Source organism: Jatropha curcas, chromosome 4 (assembly GCF_041381405.1).
Source record: "Jatropha curcas cultivar XTBG-Jc1 chromosome 4, XTBG_Jcur_1.0, whole genome shotgun sequence".
In the NCBI taxonomy this organism is placed as follows: Eukaryota; Viridiplantae; Streptophyta; class Magnoliopsida; order Malpighiales; family Euphorbiaceae; genus Jatropha; species Jatropha curcas.
Window position 1 is genome coordinate 28,258,443 of NC_143154.1, and position 18,544 is coordinate 28,276,986.

At 31.9% G+C, this 18,544-nt stretch overlaps 3 protein-coding genes across 3 annotated transcripts; 2 read left to right on the forward strand and 1 right to left on the reverse strand.

Moving 5' to 3' along the window:
* The first annotated feature begins 11,552 nt into the window (after positions 1-11,552).
* LOC105644186 (pentatricopeptide repeat-containing protein At5g15300) lies at positions 11,553-13,439 on the forward strand. The gene is given in 2 exon segments (XM_012229461.4): positions 11,553-13,380; positions 13,383-13,439. Coding segments are annotated over 2 exon segments (1,626 nt in total). The 5' UTR covers positions 11,553-11,792; the 3' UTR covers positions 13,421-13,439.
* Positions 13,440-13,586: 147 nt separating this feature from the next.
* LOC105644086 (Pentatricopeptide repeat (PPR) superfamily protein) lies at positions 13,587-16,635 on the forward strand. The gene is made up of 2 exons (XM_037636215.2): positions 13,587-15,459; positions 16,216-16,635. Exon 1 carries the CDS (start codon positions 13,807-13,809, stop codon positions 15,451-15,453), a length of 1,647 nt encoding a protein of 548 aa, XP_037492143.1. The 5' UTR covers positions 13,587-13,806; the 3' UTR covers positions 15,454-15,459; positions 16,216-16,635.
* Positions 16,064-17,017, reverse strand: CASP5 (casparian strip membrane protein 5). Its single transcript, XM_012229460.4, has 3 exons — positions 16,797-17,017; positions 16,602-16,725; positions 16,064-16,452 (listed from the first exon to the last, which is right to left on the reverse strand). Exons 1-3 carry the CDS (start codon positions 17,015-17,017, stop codon positions 16,240-16,242), a joined length of 558 nt encoding a protein of 185 aa, XP_012084850.1. The 3' UTR covers positions 16,064-16,239.
* Positions 17,018-18,544: the final 1,527 nt, after the last annotated feature.

Genomic DNA, 18,544 nt, shown 5'->3' on the forward strand with positions numbered 1-18,544 from the left:
ATGATTAGTGTCCTAAAGACGTGTACAAAAGAAGCACGTTATGGAGTTTTTTTAGCAACTGTGGCTTTTTCTAAAAGACAAAACACTGATTGTTCTATTATCTTGTTTAAGGTTAAGGATTGAACTTGTCTCGTAGGTTCCTCCTTCTAGAGATTTCCTTAGTTACTATCATATCATGTCCACTTAAAAGATATTTTTCAATCATTTACTGGCTAATGCTTATCACCTAACTATTTTTTTTTTAAAGTGAAGTGAAGTGAGGTCCTACCTAGCAATTTGTCATTGTCTTTAAAAAGACTAGATTACTTATTTGTATATCTGGCATTAAGTTACCTGACTCAGGTCTATGAATTTATTTATGATCAAATTAATGAAAATATAAATTTTATTAAAATGAAAATATTTATTATCATAGCTCAAATCCAGGGGTGTAATCGATGTATTCGATTCAAAACAAATTTTGTAATGGACATTATCTGAAAACTAAATCCATTAGTTTATATAATCAAACAGAATTCAATTAAATTTTAATTTTATTTAATTTAATTTTTTAATTAAGAAATCATTTTAGAATTTAGTTTATTCATTTTTTTATTTTTATATAATGAAAATTAAACTGAATCTTAAAAAATATTGTTTCTTCTCTATTAAAATTAAAAACTAATCATGAACTTAAAAAAAAAAAAATCAAATCGAATTGAATAGATTGTGGTGGTTCAATTTGAATAATTCCCTACTCCCAATTATTTCCTCTTGTGAATTGGGTGAGGGTAACAACGTCAATTTAATGGGAAAAGAAGATTAAGAGGTAATTAGTTTGCTATAATATCACAATTAGAATTTTATGTTCCAAATTAAAGGTTTCAATGGCCTCTCCTTTTTCGAAATTTAAAAGTTTTATTTTCCTTTTCACATGCGGTCAACGGTAAGGTTTTACCGTGGTCACTTTTTACCTTTTTTTTTTAAATAATCTAATTGTACCTTTTGATACATATTATCTTTTTTATTTCTTTTTTGTTAAATAATCTAGTTGCACCTTTTGATATATATCTGAATTTTTGTTATTAAAGAATTTAAATTTATTATTATAAATATATCAGAATGTTTATGATATATATATTATATTCGATCAATTTGATCATATATTTCAAATTAAAATATATATTTTGATTTTTTAAATAAATAATTTATAATTACACTTTTTATAAAAAATATAAAAATATATTTCTATATACACCTTCCTATTAATAAATTTTCAATTTCTTCTAAAAAAAAGGCTTTAATGGCTAAAGTCACTCTCCTTTCCTTTTCGGGAAGCCAGTAAATAATGCAGATAAGACGCGTGGCAGCGTTTCCTGTTTTGAAGAATTTCAATCTTTTTGGCAACTTCGTTGATCCAATTGCTAAGGTTGAACAACCCGGTCAACGATAATATCTGCCACGTCAGCCACGAGAATCTTTTCGGATGGAATAGACAGTGCCGTCGCTGCCGACGGAGATGCAACCAAGCTACTCCACATGGAGAGCAGTGATTGGATAGAATAAAAGGTCCTACCGAACCTAACTTTTCAAGTGGATTGACTAATTTAGCCCAATTGCTGAGCTGGCATATGTGGGCCCCTGCTTCCCACGCAGCGACATGAGGCCATAATGGGGACAGACACGTGGTTATATGTGATTGGGTAGAAAGTATAATAAAATTTTAAAGTTAGGCTACCGGATTATATACACTATAGAAAGAAATTAATTAATCAAATCAAAATTCCGTCAAGTTGAAGTTAAAACTTAAAAATGCGTGACTTGAAAACAGTGTGGCTTTGACGTGCTTAATCTGAGAAGATCTTGATTGAAAGTAACTCCAATTTGCTCAGGATGAACGTCAAAAGAATTAGAACAGTAACGGTCACCAATTCTATCTATGTCTAATCTACACTGCACGTGTGATGCAATTTCAACCTATCTGATTGAGACGATAGAGTGGCAACCAGTCCAACAGCTCCCAGAGTTAGTTCCAACTCTTTTTTCTTTTAAAATCTTTAATAATTAAGTTGATTTTCCACTAAATAAAATCCGATTTATTTAAATTCCTAAATTATTTTTTTATAAATTCATGGCTTAACCTGTATGTAATTTATTATGCATATAAGATATAAGTATTTTATTTATAATAGGTTTAATACGTAAATTTAATTCTAAATTTTAACTGATTTATCCATAGTGAAAATATAAAGTTATAATGAGTTTTGTGTAAAATTTCGTGGACCATAAGAATAATCTTTGAAAATATATATTCAAATTTATCCATAGTATGAAAAGCTTCTCTATGTATGATATTGTCTTTGATAATTTTACTGTGCATAATTCTTTTTGCATATTTTGGCTGAACATGTGTTTGCATCTACTACGAGGGATTTGGATAAGCTGCATGAATTAGGCGCAGACTTCTTTTTAGCTTTTTGTGTTTGGTAGTTGAATTTACTGAGCCCTAAAAAAATACATCTATATTTGAGATTACTAATATTAGAACCCGCACGATGCATGGAGCAATATTAAATGATAAAATAATTTTTTTATAATTTCGATACAAACACAACACGAGAATTAAACGGTTGATATGAATACGACTCGTCAAACCCGCTTAATATCATAAATAAATTAAGTGAATCTGCTGACCTATATACAATCCACTTAATTTACTTATAATATTTTTAACTTGTTTAACTCAAATCGTACTTAAAAATACATTTTTACACGTAAAACGTATAAATTGTAACGTCCCATTTTTCTATTGAATCGAGTCGTTGCTTGGAGTCGAGTCGGGCTGCTCCAAAACCCGGTTCGAGCCATTAGAGTCTAGAGTGGGCTAGAATGCAATAAGGAAAAGAAGTGGACTTACTTGAAGGAAACAAAAAGATCAAAGTATAAGGATTAGGACTTGCTTGCACGAAAGTATAAAGTTGAGGTATTAAGTTGTACCATTTTGACACTTGAGGTACCATTTGGTAATTTTCACAGAAAAATCCATGATATTTTGGAGATGTACCGGTGAGTTCCATTTCATTTCATTTCATTTCTTCATCCTTATCTTCATCTTCTTCCTCTACTTTTCCTCTCATGCTTTCCTTTCTCCATCACTTTTAATGGTAGTGAAGATTTTAATGGGATTCAAGCATTAATTCAACTTCTATTCTATCCAAGTAAGTAAACCTTCTTGAATTTCATACTTGAATCATTTGGTGATATTTTTAGAGTATTCATAAGAATTCTCATGTATAGGAGAGGTGAGCTCAAAGGTAGAAGAAAAAGGAAGCTAAAAAGAAGAGCTTAAGCTTTTTGGAGTGAAGGTGTGCTATCTCTTTTAGTTTAATTCATTTCCTTACATGATAATTTGTGTGATGTGTTGAAAATGAGATGATATGTTGCTTAATGTTGAGTGAGAAGACTGAAAATGGTGAAAAAGCATAAGATGAAATGAATAAATGAAGTAGAAATTGAGTTCATGCTGAAACAAGTTTTGCTGGAAAAGTTACCAGTAACTTCACCTTGATTTTTACCCCATTTAATGATGGAATTAGGAAGTGTCATAGAAGAGTTATTTGTTCCTCTATGTGTTAGCTTTACATGGGTGTTTGAATCACCCAAATCGGAGTTATATATTGAGAGATATGGCCAAAAGAACACAGACTGCACAATCTGAAAATACGTCGCGCGCTCGCGCGGTCTGGAAAGCATCTCGCGCTCGCGACTTTCACATGCGCGGTCGCGACTTCGGCCAGAAGCTCTCTGACTCTCAGTTTGCGCATTTCGCGCTCGCGAACTCCACAAGCGCGCTCGCGACTTCATCTCGCGCTCGCGACTTGTGCTGCGCGGTCGCGACTTGAGCCAGAAACCTCTCTGACTCTCGATTGCACTTCTCGCGCTCGCGAGGTTTGAAGACGCGCTCACGACTTCTCTCTGGGAAGCATCTCGCGCTCGCGACTTTGCCCTGCGCGCTCGCGACTTGTGTTTTCATGCATTTTGGACTTCGTTTTCTATACAATTACATTCCTTTGCTCAACATGCATGCATCCAATCATTGTAAAACAAAAATATAACATTAGAACATGGATTAAAACAACATGTAAGCATTTATATGATGTGAAATCAAATCAATATGATGAACTATGAAGTTGTGAAACCATTTCTGTGCTATTGTGTTACATTGTTGATATGCTAATATTAAGCTCCATTGAGGTTGGGTAGAAACCATATAGATAAGGCTATGTCGCGACATAGAATAGCGGATCTGCGCCCCATACAGTTTGGAACTCCGGCTACAGGCCGTTGAGTGGATATGATTAAACCGTGCGGTGCAAATCCGGTTAGGGGCACCAAAACGGACAATATTGGCATAGGCGAATCCGGTTCGGGGCCTATAGCATACAGTTTCATCCAGTTTCATACAGTTTTTCTTATCACTTCGGTTTCACTATAACCTTATGGAGCTATACAGTTATATTGACTACAAATTGCATAATCATACAGTACAATGAGCAGCAAGTATGATAATGAAAGTATCATGATATGTGTGCTTACATTCCATATGTGAGTACATGTTTATTTCTACATATGTATGTGCTTATATGTTTCTTTATGCATTGTGATATTCACTGAGTTTAATCAAAGTTACAGAATTCATACAGCATAAAGAACATCAGGTAAGATCATGAAAGTATAATGCTATATATGCTTACAAGTTTAGTTATTGAATCTTTAAGGAGCCATACATTCATGAGATGTTATTAATAATAACTTATATGATGTGACTAAAAGTGCATAAGTCATACAACATAATGAATAGCAAGTAAGACAATGAACATATACTGTTATGTATTCTTACATATTTATTGATCTCATCCATAGAACACAATGAACAGCAGGTAAGATCATGCTAGTATCATAATGTGTGATTACAGGTTCATGTAAAGGAGTTATGAGATAATTAGAACTAAATTATTGATGTTTATGAATTAGAAGTTTATTTCGTTGCTATAAAGAGACATTTATGTTGAAATTTACTGATCCTATGATGATCAATGCTTTATGAAATTTGTATTTTAAGTTAGTTGCCACCACACTTTGTTAAGTATGTGAATTATGAGCACCACTGAGTTTTATACTCAGCGCGTCGATTTTTATCACGCGCAGGTTGAAGATCGTGGTTGCTACTTGAAGACTGAAAGAGTACCATCAATACAGAAGTGACTATTTTAGTCATAGTAGATTGAGAGTTGTATACTTAAGAATTATGGCATGTATTAAGATTTATGGCATGTATGATTATTACATTTGTTAGAGCTTAGGTGATTTGGAAATATAATTGAAGCATGTAATTATTATGGTGTAAGTATTTGGAGGAAATGATTGAATATGAAATATTTTACTATAGTTGGTATGATTAGGTCATGAAGACTTGATAGAGATCATGAATGCAAATATTTTGCTGGATATTAAATGCTATTGAGGATTTATACAGTTATGACTATCTATATAAAGTGTTGTTGTATTATGATGATTAGTTGGAGATATTGGAAATCTGAAATTTTAATTGGGAGTGTTTTATATTCATATTTCGCATACAGGATGATATCAGCATGACAGGATATAAGTTCAACCAGATTGTAGCGTCTCGGCTCGGTTCATTCGGGTTAACGGGTGGACCGGGAAGGGATGTTACATAAATTCTTCAAGATTCATAATTAAAGTAAAAAAGTAATACAACAATAAAATTTAAATAGATTTTAGTTGGAATATTTATATCTAGCACTCAAATTATCCCTTTACTCTTAAATAAACGGGTCATTTGCCTAACCCGCGACACAACATGTTTATATTCGTGTCATAAATAGGTGACTCGTGTATAATACGAACTCGTTTAACCTCAACCATAACCCATTTATTTCGCGTGTTAGGCAAATTGTGTTTACGTGTCGTGACTCATTTTGACACTCCTAGTATGACATGCATAAAAAAATGCACATACATTATTAATGTATTTTTCAATAGTGATAATAATTTTGAGAATTTAACTAATTATATTGAAATAAGAAATTATTTTTTTTTATTTTATGTTTATGATTTTATTATAAATGATTGTTTATTTATTTGAAATTTTAATGTACTATATTTATTTAGTGTAGTGTGTCTTAAACGCGTGGATCTCCTACTTTTTTAAAAATTATCGTATTGTGTATGTTCATGTATGGCATGACGAAGTGTTTTTTTAATTTATTTTTGTATCATTTTTTATTAATGAATAATCAGAAAAAATATGAAGGGACTAAATTTTTTTTCGAAAGTAATTTTTCTCTTCAAATTTATTTTTATAGTTTTTTATTTTCATTCTAATTTAAAGAGAAAATTATCGGAATTTCTTTTCCTTTATATTCCTTTTTATTTCCAAATAAAATAGTTTTTGCTTATTAATATTAATTTAATTTTTTTGTTTCCTTCTATATAATATTATCTGAAAATATAATTGTTTTATTTCTCCTTATATTCCACACGATGTGCAAGGTAATATTAAAAGATGAAATATTATTTTATAACAACATTTAAAAATAGTAAAATTATATAATAAAATGATACATTGTATCTTATTGAGATATGCTGAAAAGTTGCGATGTTAAAATATGTTTTCTTAAGTATCATGCGAAGCTTTTTCATAAGATATGCAATAACAAAAATCATGCATAGTATGATCTATATAAAAAAAAATGCATACACACTATTAATAGATTTTTCAACAGTGATAATAATTTTGAGAATTTAACTAATTATATTGAAAAAAGAAATTAAGTATTTTTTTATTTTATATTACGATTTATTATAAATAATTGTTTATTTATTTAAAATATTAATGTATTACTTATTTAGTGTAGTGTGTCTTAAGCGTGTGGATGTCCTATTTTTTTAAAAATTATCGTATCCTATACGTTCCAATTTATATTTTTAAATTGCTTATATATTGTTTATTTAATAGTAATATATTGTTTATTCATACTCTTTTTAAGCTTGTGGATAACTTATTAATTATTTTGTAAGAATAAATAAATAAAATTTATATTAATATTAAATGCTAGAGATAATCTTTTTTTACAAATATTATTTGATAGAGGGATTATCTGAAAATATAAAACAACTAATCTTTTTACAATTCGTACCATTATATTAAATTGTGTGAATTTTAACATACATCATTCTATAATCTAAAATAATACCAAGTGATAAACTGTGTTACTTACACTTAATTTCCATATAAAGCAAACTACCCTGCTTTATATATTATATAGATAGATATAAAATTTTCAAAATAATGATAATAATTTTGAGAATTTAACTAATTATATTAAAATAAGAAATTAAAGATTTTTTATTTTATGTTTATTATTTATTATAAATGATTGTTTATTTATTATCATATCTCGTACGTTCCCGTATCTCATGTTCTATGTCTGTGCAACCTAACTTCTGGTATGTAAGATTACCCCACACGTCAATGTAATCATTAAAATAAAAAATTAAATTTTTTTTTTTTGAAGAGAAATATTTTTTATTTTATACTTTGGGTTATATGTATTTTAATTTAAACTAGTTATATTAAAATAAAAAATTTTTTATTTTATGTTTTTTATTTATTATAAATGATTATTTATTTATTATCATATATCTCGTACGTTCGGTATCTCGTGTTTCATGTCTGTATAATCTAACTCCTGGTATATAAGACTACCACATACACTAAGGTAATCATTAAATATTAAGAATTTTTTTATTTTATGTTTTATATTTATTATAAATGATTATTTATTTATTTATTATCATATATCCCGTACGTTCAGTATCTCATGTTTCGTGTCCGTGCAACCTAACTCGTGGTATGTGTGACTACCACATATACCAAGTTAATCATTAAAATAAGAAATTAAGTATTTTTTATTTTATGACTTGGATTATTTATATTTTAATTAAATTTTAATTTAATTTAATGCATTATCATGATAGGATATAACTAATAGATATTTTCATGATAAAGACATTATTTAAAAATATAAAACAATTTATCTTCTTACATTTGTTATCGTTACACCTCATTTTCTTATAACCGTGCTAAATAATTGTTATCATTTTCATACTTTGCAATTTCAGAGGCTTATACTTAACTTCTATGTGATATAAACTGTTCTGCTTTTATATATATATATGGATTAGCTACTTAATTTTTAATTTTAAATTACAAAGCACTAATCATCTCTTTACCGTACGGTTTTTTTGGTGATAATTAACATTTTTTTTAAAATTTTCCCTACAAATATTTTTACACCTGATTTTATATAAAAATTCATTTTATTTTGAGGGTTATACTTATCTCTTCATAAGTGTTTTTTTACGGTTTGAATTTTAATTTTAAAAAAATTATTCGCTCAACTCAAACATATTTATCATTTAAACAACTATTATTAAAAGAAAAATGTTAGTTGTACTTGGTCCTTGTTATTAATTATTCAAAAATTGTACTTTGACATTTTGAGAACTAATGAATATATTGGAAAAGAACTTGTTCTTATTACATGCAAATAGAATTTAGGTTGTCTAACCAAAAATGGAGAGAGATAATTAATTAATTAATTAATCCATGTCTTCAAGTTATTTTTATAAGTTTGTACTTCTTTCAGTGTTTGATGGAATCAGGCATACCATAGCATCTACTCGATTATGTCAAGAAGTGGAAAAATTAGAACAAAAAAAAAAAAAAAAATTATATATTGAAGATCTCTCTGTACTAAAGAATATTATCGAAACCAATATTATATTATGTAGGTCAATAGAAATCTTGAGCTATATATTTATTTATCTATGAAGGATAATATCTATAATTATTTAAATACAATTAGTTACTACTTTATCTCTTAGTGACTCATTAATTAATTTAAATATTAGTAATATTATTCTTTAAGATGTCATGGATAATTAAATTAGTTCAATATTTACAAAGATAATTATATAATTAATTAAGGGGAAGTTGCAACCAACTACTGTATAATATGAGAGAGAGAGAGGGGATATGAGGAAGGTGTGGTAGATTCTGGTTGGTTTATGTTTATAACGAACATTCCTCCTAATTCTTTTAGATAATGACTTACTTTTATGTATGGAGACTTCTTCTTTTTTTTTTTTTTTTTTAACAAGAGAAAAAAATATCACAGATTTAGGATAATATAAGAGCACTTGAGTCGATCGATTTGATTAGTCTTTTTATCTCTCATAGAAATATAAAGAGTGAGAGGTCTGAAATTTAAATTCTTTTTATTGCGTTATTCTGGTCCATTGAATCTTATCTCGGTAAAATCAACTGACCAATTAGCCCTATAATTTTAAAAAGTAAATTATAACATGCAGACGGTGAGATATTCAAAATTATTAATTTCTTGACAATTGATCTAATCCCATTGGGCAGTTTAGTCTTTTATTATTATTATTATTATTATTATTATTTAAACAATTATAGGTACAACGTGAATTGCATGAATCTATTTTAATTGACTTATGGAAAGATCTGATCCGTCCAAAATAACATTCCATAGTGTCTGGAACTTTGGATAGTCAAGGGGATTTATTTTTTAAATATTTGATAATATATATGCTGTTGGAGTGTTGCTATTAATTTTGATTGATGTTGAAGTTCTGTACACAAGTGGCAAAACATTTTTATTTATACTTTATTTTATGCCGTTTGATATATTTATGAATTTCAATTTCGGTAACCATATTGAAAAGAAATTAACTATTTTGCATGTGAAAATTTATATGAACACGTAGTATACTTCTGTTAATTTTTAACTGTCTATTGATTAAAAATATAACTTACTTTTAGTATGTATATGTAAAACTTAAAATTTAAATTCACAATGTCATCTTATATTACCAATGAGTTGCTCAACTGCTTATTTCAAAAGGAAAACCACATCTCCATTTTAGAAAAAAAAAAAAAATGGTCTAGTTTGAATTTTAATTTTTTCGTACCTCTAAATGTTCACATTTTTTGGATTTTTTTCTCTCTATCTAGTCGTCTAACCTTAATTATAGTTTGGTACTTGTTGCGATCATCGTCAGTGGTAGCCTCTATTCTTTACTATTTCTTCCAACTTTAATTTTGCCTATAACATATCTTTTTTTTTTTTTTATTTTTTTATTGTTGCTTTGTCTCCTTATTTGAAGTTTTTTTATCTCTTCATTATAACGATTTGGTCCCTTCTTTATGACTGTGCATTACTAAATAAAGATATGATATTTGATTTGAGACTTTAGATATTGATTTACTGGTGTGGTTTTTCGATCAATAGAGTTTGATAACGGCGGTATGTGTTTCTATTGATGTTATTAATGTATAATGACGACAACTCATATGTATTCATTATATGTTACAAGTTATTGGGAAAGTAATATAAGTATAGAAGATTTAAAGAAGTTATTATTTTGACGTATAAATCAATTAATGAACTGAAAATTTATATCTTTTGTCTTCGAACGGAAATATATAATATTATATCTTTTAATTCTTAGAAGAATATAAATTCTTTTGGTTGGTTAAAAGTTCTACTAATCCTTCTAAGTATTTGTAACACTTGATATTATTATTAATGGATTGAAATTCTTCTTACCATTGTATTTCAATTTTTATTTTTCAATTTAGAAATAAAGATATATTGCAAAAGTGGTGAAAGGGAATGCATGGAGCAAATGCATGCATAGAAAACTAGAAATGGTAACATCCAGCTTCTCCACAAGGAGTAAAGTTTTAGGCTTGAATTAAGCCACTGTACTTCGGGTCAAAATGCACGCATAGGCCGGGCCCGGGGGACAGCCTCTGTCACGCCATCTGCATTGCATTTTTTGCTATATATGTTTTGTGTACAGTTAACAACCCACGGCGCCTACTTGGGGCTGCGGGATTCTCGTGCTGAAACACAATTACTTGTATAGTCGTGGGGGTAGCAATTAGGTCCAACAGTCTTTGCTGGTTGGAGTCATTTTTTCTTTTCCTAGAATTGTACTCGAATATTTGTTTAAACTAGTTTTTTGATAGGTTCAGGAGTCCGGAATAACACACAATACAATATGATAAATATTATGATCAGTATTCATAGAATTTTTGTTGCTAGTTTGAAAATGCAAAAATATAAGGAATTGAACATGCACGTAAAGTAAAAATTTTGTAATAGAGTGTGGACAGGGCTTGAGCCTGGATTTGAAAAGATCAACCATCTTAACTAAAATAGCCCATCAAGATACTTATCAGCTTGGCAATATCTATCCATTGCCTGTTCAAACACTTATCTATTGTCGTGTCATGCCAATAGTGGTCATAAGCAGGTTTTTTATTTCTTACATTTAGTGGGTCCCATATGTTCTATTTGTGGGCAAATTACGTCAAATTTTTTGGGCTTTAGACACCTCATTGTAAACTATTCAGTGAAAGTTCAGTTACCAAATTTATAATTAAGCCAAACATTATCGGGCAGAAATTACACTTCTCCGGAGAATTTTCAAATGTTTGCATTGAACTCTCGTAATTTCTGATTGCAACATTTATAAAATTTGATTACTAGAACGTAATTAAAATTTGAAAGTAAAAGTATAATCATCATATCATCCCATAGTGGCAACTGGCAACGAACAAATGACAACAGGAGCTCTTTAAATATTACTAGAAGCGAAGATAGAGCGCGCTATAAAATGCTGCATTTTACGTCATGATAAGGAAGAGAACTAATGACAGGAGTACTAAACAGAAGCAGCGGCCAAGCTTATGGCGTCACTGCAGAAACCTTCGTTCCCTAAAGCAAATCCACGCTTCCCTTATCATCAAAGGCTTTAATTCTAACTTATCAGCCTTAAGAGAGCTCATATTCACTAGTGCCATTGCAATTTCTGGCACAATGGAATATGCCCACCAAATGTTCGCTCAAATTGCTAAACCAGACATTTTCATATGGAACACTATGATTAGAGGCTCAGCACAAAGCCGAATTCCCTCAAATGCAATTTCACTATATACCCACATGGCAAATCACGGTGTAAAGCCCGATAAGTCCACGTTTTCGTTCTTACTTAAGACTTGTACTAGGCTTAAATGGAGGAACATGGGTTTGTGTATCCATGGCATGGTTGTCAAATGCGGGTTTCATGAAAATATTTTTGTGAGAAGTTCCCTTATCTACTATCATGCCAACTGTGGAGATATAGGGATAGCTAGAGCCATTTTTGATGATTTTGCAGAAAGGGATGTTGTTGCTTGGTCTGCTTTAGCAGCAGGATACGCAAGGAGAGGGCAGCTGAGAGCAGCGAGACAGCTGTTCGATGAAATGCCTGTGAAAGATATGGTTGCTTGGAATGTGATGATTACAGCATATGCTAAGAGAGGGGAGATGGAGAGCGCGAGGAGACTCTTTGATGAGGTTCCTAAAAGGGATGTTGTGTCGTGGAATGTGATGATTGCTGGATATGTGGTTTGTGGGCAGAATGAGCAGGCATTGGAGATGTTTGAGGAGATGAGAAGTGTGGGCGAGCAGCCAGATGAGGTTACCATGCTGAGCCTCTTGTCAGCATGTACAGATTTAGGAGATTTGGAGATTGGCAGGAAATTGCATCTCTCAATCTTGGAGACCAATTTAGGAGAGATGAGTGTCATTCTCGGAAATGCACTTACATACATGTATGCTAGGTGTGGGAGTATTAAGAGAGCACTTGGATTGTTTAGAGGAATGAAGGAAAAGGATGTTTCCACTTGGAATTCAATTATTTTAGGGTTGGCTTTTCATGGCAATGCTGAAGAGTCGATCAATCTGTTCGAAGAGATGAAGAGGTTGAAAAATATTAAGCCAAATGAAATAACTTTTATTGGAGTACTAGTTGCTTGCAGCCATGCCGGTAAGGTTAAAGAGGGGCACGAATATTTTACTATTATGAAAGATAGGTATGATATAGAGCCAAATGCAAGGCATTATGGGTGTATGGTCGATCTTTTAGGGCGTGCAGGGTTATTGAATAATGCATTGGAGTTTATAGATAAAATGAAGATTGAATCTGATGCTGTCATTTGGAGGACTCTGCTAGGAGCTTGTAGAGTATATGGAAATGTTGAGCTGGGAAAGTATGCACATGAGAAACTAGTTAAATTGAGAAAGGACAAGAATGGGGATTATATGTTACTCTCAAACATATATGTTTCAATTGGTGAATGGGATGGATCTCATAAGGTAAGAAAGTTAATAGATGATAGTGGAATAAGGTGGAAAGAGCCTGGCTACAGCCTAATTGAAGCAGATGAAAGACCTCTTATGCAAAACACAAATTAAATATGAGAAATCAAATAACATGAGCTGCAAGTTCTCAAGAAATGCTCTCATGTCTCTCTTGTGCATGCCTTAACCTCGTAGTAAAGTTGAGTCCAAAATCATCTCTAGCAATTAAACAAAGTTTATTGACGAAAATGCTTCATACAATTATGTCCAATTTTAGTTAAAAGTTAAATTAATAAAATTTCAGTTATAAATTTATGAGAAAAATTAATTAATACAATTAAGAAGTGAAGATTAAAGAGTAGCACAATTTTTTAAACTTAAATTTAAAATTAAAAGAAAATGGATATGAGAATGTTTGCCATCATTGCGGTACAAAGTGGAAACTAGTAATTCCCGCGCTTACAAAATACAGTAGAAGAGAGCCCGGAAGGTATAAAGAATGTTGCTTTTAATGTCGTGATTAATGCTCAGGAAAAGAACTAACGAGAGGAGCGCCAACTGCCGGCAGCGGCCACGCCTATGGCAAAACTGCACAAACCTTCGGTCTCTAAGGCAAATCCATGCTTCCCTTATCATCAAAGGCTTCAATTCAAACTTATCAGCCTTAAGAGAGCTCATATTCGCCACTGCCATTGCTATTTCTGGCACCATGGACTATGCTCACCAAATATTCGCTCAAATTTCCGAACCAGACATCTTCATGTGGAACACCATGATGAGAGGCTCAGCTCAAAGTCAAAACCCTTTACGAGCAATTTCAGTCTATTCCCATATGGAAAATCGAGGTATAAAGCCTGATAAATTCACGTTTTCGTTCTTGCTCAAGGCTTGTACTAGGGTGGAATGGAAAAAAACCGGTCTTTGTATTCATGGTAAGGTTACTACATATGGGTTTCAAGAAAATGCGTGCGTGAGAAATTCCCTTATCTATCATCATGCTATTTGTGGGGATTTGGCCATAGCTAGAGCCATTTTTGATGATTTAGCAGGCAGGGATGTTGTTGCTTGGTCTGCTTTAACTGCAGGATATGCAAGGAGAGGGCAGTTGAGAGCAGCAAGGCGGCTGTTCGATGAAATGCCTGTGAAAGATATGGTTGCTTGGAATGTGATGATTACAGCATATGCGAAGAGAGGGGAGATGGAGAATGCGAGGAGACTCTTTGATGAGGTTCCTAAAAGGGATGTTGTGTCGTGGAATGTGATGATTGCTGGATATGTGCTTTGTAGGCAGAATGAGCAGGCTTTGGAAATGTTTGAGGAGATGAGAAGTGTGGGAGAGCAGCCAGATGAGGTCACTATGTTAAGTCTTTTGTCAGCTTGCACAGATTTAGGAGATTTGGAGGTTGGCAGGAAGGTTCATCATGCAATTTTGGAGATGAGTTTAGGCCATACGAGTCTCTTACTTGGAAATGCACTTATATACATGTATGCCAAGTGTGGGAGCATTGAAAGAACACTTGAAGTGTTCAGAGGAATGATGGAGAAAGATGTGTCGACATGGAATTCAGTTATAGTAGGGTTGGCTTTTCATGGCCATGCTGAGGAGTCAATCAATTTGTTTACAGAGATGCGGAGGTTGAAAAATATTAAGCCAAATGAAATCACGTTTGTTGGGGTTCTAGTTGCTTGCAGTCATACTGGTAAAGTAGAAGAGGGATATCAATATTTTAATCTTATGAAAGACAGGTATAATATAGAGCCAAATGTAAGGCATTATGGGTGTATGGTTGATCTTTTAGGGCGTGCAGGGCTTTTGCATGATGCATTTGATTTCATTGATAAAATGAAGATTGAACCTAATGCTGTAATATGGAGGACTCTGTTGGGAGCTTGTAGGATACATGGAAATGTTGAGCTGGGTAGGCATGCAAATGAGAAACTTCTTGAAATGAGAAGGGATGAGAGTGGGGATTATGTGTTACTTTCCAACATCTATGCTTCAGTCGGAGAGTGGGATGGGGCTCAGAAAGTGAGGAAGTTAATGGATGATAATGATGTGAAGAAAGATCCTGGCTGTAGCCTGATTGAAGCAGATGAAAGAGCTCTTATGCAATTTTTGTTTGATCCAAAAGTACAAGTTAAATGTGAGAAATCAAATATCCAGAGCTAAAAGTTGGTAAGATGTACTTTCATGTCTGTCCCATTTGTTATTGGAAGATAAGCAAACCCTAGAATATCACCTGTTGCGTTTATTCATCTTTCAGAGGCATTTTTTACCTTTTCCCTTCTAATAGTCATGCGTCAAAGCTATTAAAGTCGTCTACTTATTTTCTTGATTAGACTGATAAATAATAACATTGAGGATTGATAGTAAATTGGTGGATTGCTAATAGTTGAAATTGGAGCTTGGATATAACACCAGTTCACCATGATGAACTTTCAGGGTATAAACTTTAGTAACTACGCTGAGTATTTAGTAATAATGTCTTCAATTCTCCAAAATGACAATTATGTCACACCCCTGTTATAAAAATGATTAGGATGGTGTAATGAGCATAACATAGACCTTGACATAAAATGGAGTGCCATTTGGTCAAATCTATAGCTTGGCTTCGACGAGCGGTGATATTTGTACTTGTATTAAGCAAAATAGAGAATTTAATCCTTTTTTAGTAGCTGTGCCCATATGTATGTAAACCACCTATTTTGTAGGATTTAAACTAATTTTGAGGATGAAGTGGCATAACATTCAATTTATATGGCAATTTACATATACTAACTAGGAAAGAAAGCAGAAGGTATCATATTCCATTTCTTGCCAAACCAGAGAAAATGACAAGAAAAGATGACATACATAAATCATATGCATACAGAGACAATAATTGACAAACAAGCACATAAATACAAATATAACTTCATTATTGTGATGCAGAACTATGGAATGATTGATCTAGTTTCACCGGGAAATGGCCACAGCAGAGAGAAAGATTAGCAATATTAACACTGCTATTCCGACAAAGGACCCGATCAAGGAGCCGGATATGCGTTCGCAGAAGGAGTTGAATTGTTGGCAGATAGCAAACCAGTTTGCCCTAGTATTTCCCTTGTGCGCCAAGTATACAATTGCTGCTGCTGCTGCTGCTCCACCAGTTAAAAGAGTCACCATTACCTATATATTACCAGACCCAGGAGACTTTTGTTTAGTTAGGGAAAAGTTTTGCTAACTGAATCATATATGTATATATAGCTGCTTTGTATGATTCATCATTGTAATACCTCTAAATGTATTTGATTATAGTTAAACTCGAAGGAAATTACCGTATCAAATATAATGAAGATAATTCTACTGTTCTTTGCATTGCTTCTCACAATGTTGAAGATAGAAAGTGGAAGAGAAAGGAGCAAATAGCCACACACGACCACATTGGCAACCACAAAAAACCTGTTAATTTTTCGACATATTCAATAAAAATAACGAATCAAACAAACTGAAGTAAAAACCAAAAAACATACGTGAAAGTTGGAAGATCATCAAACTCAGCCCTGAACCGAAAAAACTGTGTGGAGAAAGGGAGTGTTTCTTTAGTAGTTCCCATAAGAATTCCACTTGCTAAAGTACCAATAAATGCAATTATCCTCAAGAAAGAGTCTAATATGGATACTCCCCTTTTGCGTTTGTGTGTAGAAGAAGTAGAATTCTTGGATAAACCAAGCTCAATAGGATTAGTCTTCATTCTTCTTCTAGCTAGCTAGTTGAGAATTGCAAGGGAATGATTTTTGCCTTTTTAAGTATTATGATAAAATTTAATTTGTTTGAGTTGCAATTGTAAAGAGCACTTACTTGTGTGTGTGTGTCTATATATATATATATATATATATATATATATGCATGTAACTATGACTATCATGTCCAACCATGCATAACAGTCAAAAAAGAGTTGTAGCGGTGGTTTATTAGTTGTCAATGGCATTAAAATAGAAAAAAAAAAAATTTTATTTTTGGGTTTCTAGTTGTAGTTCTAAAATTTACTTATCTCACACATTTGATAAGTATTTTATTTTTATTGAATCGTAATTTCAATTCATTATACTGGTGTGATATTACCGGTTATTTGTATAATTATTCAGTCACATAGAGGATCATTCCTAAGGAGTGTGCAAAACTACTGATTAAACTGATCCATTTCGGTTCAGTTAGATGCTTAAGTTTAAACTGTTATTTTTCAGTTTGAGTCGATTTGGTAAAAAAATCATTGGTTGAGCTTAAAACTGAACCGAACTGCTGGTTCAGTTGATCTATGTTGCCAAAAAAATCCGTTAATATCTTCGAACTCCACTAGAGTTAAATGGCTTTCCCTTAATTGATAAAATGAGTGTGTTCAAAATGAGAAATAGATCTTGTTTCATCATGGAGGGAGACCCGGGAATATGGGACAGTTGACACGTAGAGATTTAGTTGGCTTATGATTGGAGTAGCAAATATTAAAATAATCAACTAGATATTACATAACAAATGCATGAACCAATCCACTTGAAGAACTGTTGTGTTTGATCAGGGATGATGATGGCCTTTAGGGTTTTAATAACTTCTCCTCCCCTAATTCTAAACAACTAAAATATAAGAGCATTTTCCAATTCAAATTGTTGTCTTCTCCAGTTTGACACTTCAGCACCTTACCCTTCAACCCTCACATGGGAGTTGCTGAAGTTCATATATAATATAACTGACCTAAAAAACTAAAGGCTTGGCCTTCTAAGTTTTAACCACTAGCTGACATGTCCGCATTCTCGTGGCATGCCAATTACATATCAAATGCAATTACAACCAATCCACTTTCGACCATGAGATTAGAATCCATCTAAAAATACAGAACACCCCATTTCCACAAGAATTAAACACTTTGTTTATATATTTAAAAAAAAAAAAAGTTTCAATCAAATTTAATTCATATTAAATATTAACTCGCACAAAGGTGCCGAAATACGACTAGTTATGTTTTATTACGGTTTACCAAATATATCCTAAAAGTTTGGTGACATAAAGCTACTATTTTCCTTTTTCTAATAGTCTAGTATGGATTTCTTATGAATTTTACTTTAGCTAATAAATAAATAAAATCTAAACAATGCGAGGGTGTTACTATCGAGCAACAAAAAAAAAAAGACTTAATAAGCAAAACAAGATAAGTTCAAGAGTTCCAAGATAATATTTTCCAACAAAATTTGCATGACTAACTTCAATAATATAAAATAAATGTCAT

What these genes read in the sequence shown, in the direction of transcription:
- LOC105644086 (XM_037636215.2), top strand. Translation starts at nt 13,807, where the DNA reads ATGCTCAGGAAAAGAACTAACGAGAGGAGCGCCAACTGCCGGCAGCGG.
- CASP5 (XM_012229460.4), bottom strand. Translation starts at nt 17,017, where the DNA reads ATGAAGACTAATCCTATTGAGCTTGGTTTATCCAAGAATTCTACTTCT. An exon ending in GATGATCTTCCAACTTTCAC is followed by an intron (nt 16,726 to 16,796) that starts GTATGTTTTTTG and finishes AAAAATTAACAG; the next exon opens with GTTTTTTGTGGTTGCCAATG. An exon ending in TCTTCATTATATTTGATACG is followed by an intron (nt 16,453 to 16,601) that starts GTAATTTCCTTC and finishes GGTAATATATAG; the next exon opens with GTAATGGTGACTCTTTTAAC.